This window comes from Octodon degus, unplaced genomic scaffold (assembly GCF_000260255.1).
Source record: "Octodon degus isolate 3935 unplaced genomic scaffold, OctDeg1.0 scaffold00146, whole genome shotgun sequence".
Classification (NCBI taxonomy): Eukaryota; Metazoa; Chordata; class Mammalia; order Rodentia; family Octodontidae; genus Octodon; species Octodon degus.
In genome coordinates, this window is record NW_004524722.1 from 1038364 (window position 1) to 1045359 (window position 6996).

Below are 6996 nucleotides of genomic sequence, written 5' to 3' on the forward strand. Positions count from 1 at the left end.
AAAAAAAAAAAAACCTCAGAGAAAAGCATCTTTCTCAGCTGCTTCCTTTGCCGGCAGGGTTGCTTACCATTGAAAGGGTTGTCTCCCCCAAAGAACTCATGGAAAACCTTGTCAGGGTTTCCGTGGAAGATATAGCCAGTTGTCCACGGAGTCTGGGCTCCGAACTCCAGAGGAATCCCGCCCTTCAGGCCCTCTTCTCCAAACTTGTCATAGATGCCTCTCTTCACAGCTGTGGATATGCAGAAGCTTGAGGAGGGGTCCAGCCTTGGGAGCTAAGAGAGACACGGACAGACTGGGGGCCGGGGGGCCTGGGGAAGGGGGACGGGGCAAAAGAAGCCTTGTTTCCAAAGTGCCTGCCTGCTGCCTGGCAGTCTCTGAATTGAGATCCTAGAAGTTAAGAGGTTGGTACCATTCTTGTGGACCTTGGGATGACTGCCAGAGCCAGAAAAGAGAGGAGAAAGGGAATTTGCTGGGGTGACGGTGGGGATTAGAGGAGGAAGGGAGAGTAAGGGTCAAGTTGAGGATTGAGAGCTGGTTTAACTCAGCCATCACAGCTATTGTCTCATGGGGGTAGGTAATCCGAATCCTAGAGTTTTGAAATTTTAGAATCTAAGAATTCTGAGCTCTGCAGGTTCAAACTCCTAGAGTCTGAGGACCCCAAAGACCTGAAAATTCGGGACTAGAGAAGCTTTAGTGATTGCCACACCACCGCACTGCGTCCACAGTCAGTCTCCAGGACAAGCCCTGGGAGCCGTGAGGGTGCTGCCTGTGTGGGGGTCGCCCACACTTGCTCTACGCTCTGGCTTGCGCAGCAGACATTTCTCGATGATTCCTGGCCTCTCTCTGCCTTTTTATGTCCCTGCTTTTCTTGGGAACCTGAGGACTTGGCTACTCAGCCTGGGAAGGTAAAGGGGCACTGCTCTGTGTCAAGTGCCTGCCCTTGGTAGCTGGCGTCTCTGCTCCTTGGGGAATGTGCCCTGCTCCTTCCAGCACCACTCTGACTGCTGAGCCTAATCCTGGGCTCTGCACACTGTGGCTGCTGAGAAAGACATTTGCAGGCGGACCTGGTGGCCAATGCCCGTGATCACAGCTACTGGAAGTTTGCGTATCACAAGTTCAAGGCCAGTCTGGGTAATTTAATGAGACCCTGTCTCAAAGTAAACTTGAAAAAAGAAAAAAGCTGAGGCTGTAGTTCAGTGCTAAAGCACTTGCCTATCACTAGGGTTAATCTCCAGCACGAAAAAGAAAGGCAGGGAAGGAAAAACAATTATTTACTCTGGCTTTTTTTATCCTGTACTGGGGATTGAACCCAGGGCCTTGTGCATGCTAGCAAAGTACTCTACCACTGAGCCACATCCCCACCCCCTTTCTCTAGCTCCTGAACTTGGAGGACAATGGTTGCACTCTCCTGGACCCCTCAGAAAATCTACCATTCTAGAGACTTGAGAGACAGTCTTCGTGGAAGAGTGGGAGACAGAGTTCTGTGCCCAGACCCACAGCCACTCACGATCGCTCAGCACATCATAGGCCTCTGCTATTTGTCTGAACGTCTCCGCGGCAAATGGCTCTTGTGACTTCAGTGGGTGGTTCTTCAGGGCAAGTTTCCGGTACCTATAGGAGGGAAGGTTAATGGGAGTCATAGCAACAGACTTTGGGGGGGGGGAGTTGATCAAGGTTCAGAGCAGGCACTGTCATCTACCTCGCTATCAGTCAGGGGTGACTATACAGGCTATGGTGGCTGCCCAGGTACTGTGCTCAGATCGCCCTAAAGCGGACCTGGTGCGTGGAGCATAGGTGGCTAACAACCCCCAGGGGCTGCCCTCGGGCGTTTGTTCTGAGGACTCTGAAGTCCTGAAACAAGGCTAAAGAGAACTATCTAGCTACTTTCCCAAGTTGCCCTGGCCAACCCCTAAATGTGGCAGAAGATCAGTGATGACCCACTCCTGTGAGGTGTGGGACTCCTTTCAACAGGCAGCCTGGGTTTAGGGCCTCCCAGCCTGGCTGAGTGTCTGGGGCCACACTGCAGCTATCCCCATTCAGGCCTCCCCCTCCATCTCCCTCCACAGGTATCAGGCCTGCCTTGCAGCTGAAGCTCCCCCTTGGTCTCTCACAGGGGCTCCCCATATATTTTGTGCACATCTAATGTGTCTTGGTGTCTGCTTCTTAGAGGACCGGAACTGGCATGTGCTTCTCAGGAGGAGATAAAGCCAGGTGTACAGAGAGGCTCTCGAAGAGGTCTGTCATGTCCTGGCACTGTCACCTTCCTCTGTGCTCATTTCCTCTCACTTCTGGGCCTGCCAATCCCCCACCCCCACCCCAACCTGGGCTCCTGCAGCACCTGAGGATAGGAATCAAAGCACTGGCACAGACTGGATGATTTATGGAAAGTTGGATAAAGGGACCTTCACAAAGATTGTAGACAGGGACAAGAAGACACAGAGACAGCACAGTACCCAGAGCTAGAAACCTGGAGGCCTTGGGAACCCCTATGCCCATGGGAGTGAGCAAGGGATTGTTACTGAAACCCAGGAGAGGACAGGGCCTTTGGCAGGAGCTGCAACCTTCAGCCGGGGGACACGGGCAGTTTGAAGAGACCACATAGGAAGAGAACTTGGGAATTAAGAGACAAACCTCATTTTTCTACCGCCCAACCTGCTACCCTGCCGACTTCAGCTGGATGTGCCAGGAAGCCTACTGGTGCCTTTGTTTTGAGCTGTCATTGCACTGGCTGACAAGGAAGGGAGGGTATCTGGAAGGGCATAGGAGGGGGTCTGGTCCAGACTTCCAGGCCACTCGGTGCCAGTGTGACCTTGCATTCCCCATGCTGGGCCCGAGCAAGCTTTCTTCTAGTCCCACCCTCCATGTGGGTGTCCCCAGGGCTCCTTTGCTTCTCTTCACTTTGTAGAGACCATTTCAAATGTTTAAAAAAAAAAAAAATTAACTTATGCTAACACTACACAAGGATGAAACTGGAAAGCCCACCCTGCTTCCACAGTTAGAAAATTGCCAAACTTAACGAGCCTTATCATTCCAGTGCCAGCCGCAAGGTAAGTGCAGCTCAACCAGGGGTGTATCCTGTTACGTTTTGCTTGCTTGCGAGTTTTCCAGAGACGTAGCATCTCAAGGACAGCTGGGCTCCGTCCTAAACAATGAGTTATTCTTGCAGCTCACCACAGCCCACACTTCCTTGTTAGACTATAGTAGCCCCAATTAACTTGCATAAGATAATCTTGCCTAGCAATGAATGACAAGACATGTGCAATCAACTGCAGAATAGCCTGCTACCTGCCTTTTGTACTTCCTTCCGACAACCTATACAGTGACTATAAACCGCCACGATGAGGCTGGTGATGTGGACTTCTCGTCCCCTAGCCTGCTACCGTAATAATAATAAAAGCTGTGTGCCTCCCAAAGTTCCTTCATGCCACGTCCTCCCTCTGGCCTGATCTCAAGCTCCGCAACAACTTCACTCACAGTTTAGGGGGGATGTCATGCTGCGGATTTATCTCAAACCAGACAGTGTCCCTGAGCCAACTTAACCTGCTTGCTAGCTCCTTGCCGGCGTCCCACGCAGACCACAGACCCAGGGAGGCTAAATATCAGCACATTTTCATGGCCTCATCCTCTCACCCCGGGCACTGCAGCCAGGCAGCTGGGCATTCTCTTTAACTCCAGTTCTCCTTTGTGCCCTCTCTGTCCATGCCATAAGCTATCGAGTCATGTCAGGTTTTCCTTCTATGTGTCTGTTCTGCTGCTTCATTCCTGTGACTATCGCAGAACCATATTGCCTGTGTCCAGAAGCTCCCTCTCCCACCTGTTCACCGTGTGTTTTGTCACCAGGCTGGAACTCGGCCTCTGTCTCTTTTGTAAAACACTCCAACCAAGTCACTCTCCTGCTGAAACCCTTCATGCTGGTGCTGATTTTCTGGTTCCTTCATACCCACCACTTCCTGTGATATCCACCACTCTGCAGCCCCTCCCAAATCCTCCTGGCATTTTTTATTATTATTATTATTATTATTATTCAGCCTTCGACTTGGGGCTTGGGGACCAATTACCCAGTTGAGGGCACCTCCCCTGACAATCAGCCTCCATTTGAGGGTAGACGCCTACTCAAGTCCCCTTTGATCCTGGAACTCAGCACCCCAGACTGTTGACTGGTTGTCCCTCCCAAAAGACTTTGAAGTCCTTGGGTGGCTTCACGCAGTTCTCTGTGTCCCCAGTGCCTAGCACCAAGCAGCAGTGACTACGTGATGTGAGCTCACTGTCCCACCAGGCAGTCCTTCTCATTGAGACTGAGTTCCAGCAATTCTGAGCTGGGTCTGCTGTCCTTGTCATTGTCCTTTCCTTTCATTCATAAAGGTCCTGGAGGGGCTTGCGGGTTAGCTCACTTGTTTAAAGTGCTTGCTTGAGGAAACTCTGAGGCACAGGGGACCATGGTTCAATCTCGAGCACCACAAGGTACACCAGACCCGCCTTTAAGGCAGCCTAAGCTAGCCAAAAACAAAAATAAAAACAAAACAAAAAAATCCTTCTCATAAACGTCCTGGATCTGCCCTTGGGGCCTTACAGGGACAATCTTTCCAGTCTACTTTCAGAGCCTGAAGACAACCATCATAGCCTGTCTGGGACTTCTATGGCAGTTATTCTCAATTCCAAAGATCCTAATTAGTTTTGAGGAGAATCACTGGTAAATTCAATCAATAAATAAAATAACAACATTGGAATCTGGGTATCATGGAGCACACCTATAATCCCAGCTACTCAGGATGCTGAGACAGAAGAACCCTAAGTCTGAGGTCAGCCATGGCAATTTAGATCCTGCCTCAAAATAAAGCATTAAAGGTGTAGCTCGGTGGTGGAGTGCCCCTTGGGCTTGACCCTCAGTACTGAACACACACACTAAGCAACAAAGTTGGAGAAGAGTGAGACTTTTCATATAAAATTACATAATTACAAGATTAATTCCAGTTCATTTCGTGCATGGCCATTGGGTTTGAGATTATCTCTCTCACTTTATTTGATGCTTCTAAAATCCTCTCTGGCCAAGCCACTGTCCTGCTGAAACCCTTGCTGTCTTCAATGTGAGATCCAAGCCCCTACTTCTCCCTCCGTGATGACCTCGATCTCACTGCCCGCTTTCCTGTGTGCCGGAGAAGGGCAAAGCCTCTCAGTTCAAGAACGAATGAGTGAGGCCAAGCCAATTGGATGCTGTGATGACTGTGAATCTTCGTGGTGCTTTCTGCATTCTACAAGCTCAGCATTTTTGTTGGGGTTTTATTTTGTTTTCTGGTCAAAGTCAAAGCACTCCCATGGGAGAGTTGCTCGTGAGATTCATTCCTTAAACAGTGGTTCTAGGGAGAAGAAGGAAGGGGTATCTTCAAAACATATGCAGGGTTTTTTCTTATTTGTTTGCTTGTGGGACTGAGGATTGACCCAGGGTGCTATGACTGAGCTACATCACAGCCCTTTTAATTTGTATTTCAGGACAGAGTTATACAGAGTTGCCAAGGCTGGGCTCAAACGTGTGATCCTCCTGCCTAGCCTTCCAAACAACCCAGATGACAGATGTGTGTCACTGTTCCCATCACTGAAGTTCTTTTAATCACCTCTTTGTATGACCTGATTTCATATATAAATCATTGTTGGGAATTTTTTTTGTGTGTGTGTGTGGAACCGGGGATTGAACTCAGGCCCTTGCGCTTGCCAGGGAAGCACATATTCCACTGAGCCATCTCCCCGGCCCTGATTGTTGGGAATTTTTACATGTATTATCTCATTATTCCTTTTCAAAGCCACAACAACCCCATCCCATTTTTTAGAGATAAAACCTGATGCTCAGAGAAGTTGAGTGACTTGCTTGTGTCAGTCCCACAACTAGCAGGTAGGAGAACCTGGCTCAGACCTTCCAGAGATGAGGCTGTGCTTGTCTGTCCCCAGCTGCTTCCTCTCCTGGAAGCCCTTCCCTTGGTGGCTTCTAGTGGCCAGACAGAGCCCTGGACAGTGGGTGACATCATGCACTGCCCTCTGATCTCCAATCGCACTGCCAACCTGGTACTTCTCCACGTTCTCCACGTACCCCACTTGGATCCCCTACCGTCCTTGACATACTATTGGCGTCTGCCTCTTGAAGTCTTTGTGAGAAATAAATGAAATCATGATGGAAGGTTCTCAAAACAGCACTGACATATTTAATTTATGTAGTTAGTGCACTCCACAACCTTAATTATCTTAGATACTTGCGTTTTTCTTTACCTTTCAATTAGCCAATTAATTGCCAAATTCATTCCCTCTCCTCTCTCCAGTCCCCTGAAGAGGCTCGGTCTTCCTTCCAGTCTGGTCTTCTGCCTTAATTACCAGGATTGCTTCCTCAGAGCTCTCTATCCTTCCAATAGAACTTCCCCAGCACTGTGTACCTGCCCTTTTGTAATGTTGCTCACAGTTGTGGTGACCTAATGAACACCTGTATTCATTCACAAAATTAAGCTGCACGAGGGAAGGAGACATATCTGATTCACAGTTATACCTCCAGCTGCCACCACCGTACCTAACCTAGATGGTCACTACTCCATAAATATTTGTTTTAAAATATTATTTCAAAGAAAATAGAAATCACATACATAATTTTTCTAGAAAAATATGACTTCTGTTCTAGACTTTAAAAATAGACCACAAAACTCCCGAGAGTTGAAAATATTCAGAGGTAAAGTTTAGCCAATGATAAAAATCCTTATAATAGCCAGAGTGGAATCTGTCATATATCCATCCACCTGGCCAGGTCATCTCCCTGTTCACTAGCCTCTGGCTCTCCATCATGTTCAAAATAAAGTTCACTTGCTTCTCTGACCCCCCTTTTTTTTTTTTTTTTTTTTTTTTTTTTTTTTTTTTTTTTTTTTTTTTTTGGCGGAACTGGGGATTGAACTCAGATCCTTGCGTTTGCCAGTCAAGCACTTATCCTACTGAGCCATCTCTCCGGCCCCTCTGACCCCCTTTTGT

At 48.6% G+C, this 6996-nt stretch overlaps 1 protein-coding gene across 4 annotated transcripts in view; it reads right to left on the bottom strand.

Moving 5' to 3' along the window:
• Positions 1–6996, bottom strand: part of Dnajb13 (DnaJ heat shock protein family (Hsp40) member B13) — a 17747-nt gene that overhangs the window by 10366 nt on the left and 385 nt on the right. For 3 of the 4 annotated variants that reach the window (XM_023702031.1, XM_023702032.1, XM_004641917.2), the window contains exons 2-3: positions 1508–1611; positions 68–229 (exon numbers count right to left, since the gene is read on the bottom strand). In XM_023702031.1, coding sequence (XP_023557799.1) covers positions 68–229; positions 1508–1611 — 266 coding nt within the window. The remainder of the gene's footprint in view (positions 1–67; positions 230–1507; positions 1612–6996) is intronic. The other variant, XM_023702033.1, reaches the window with a different exon arrangement.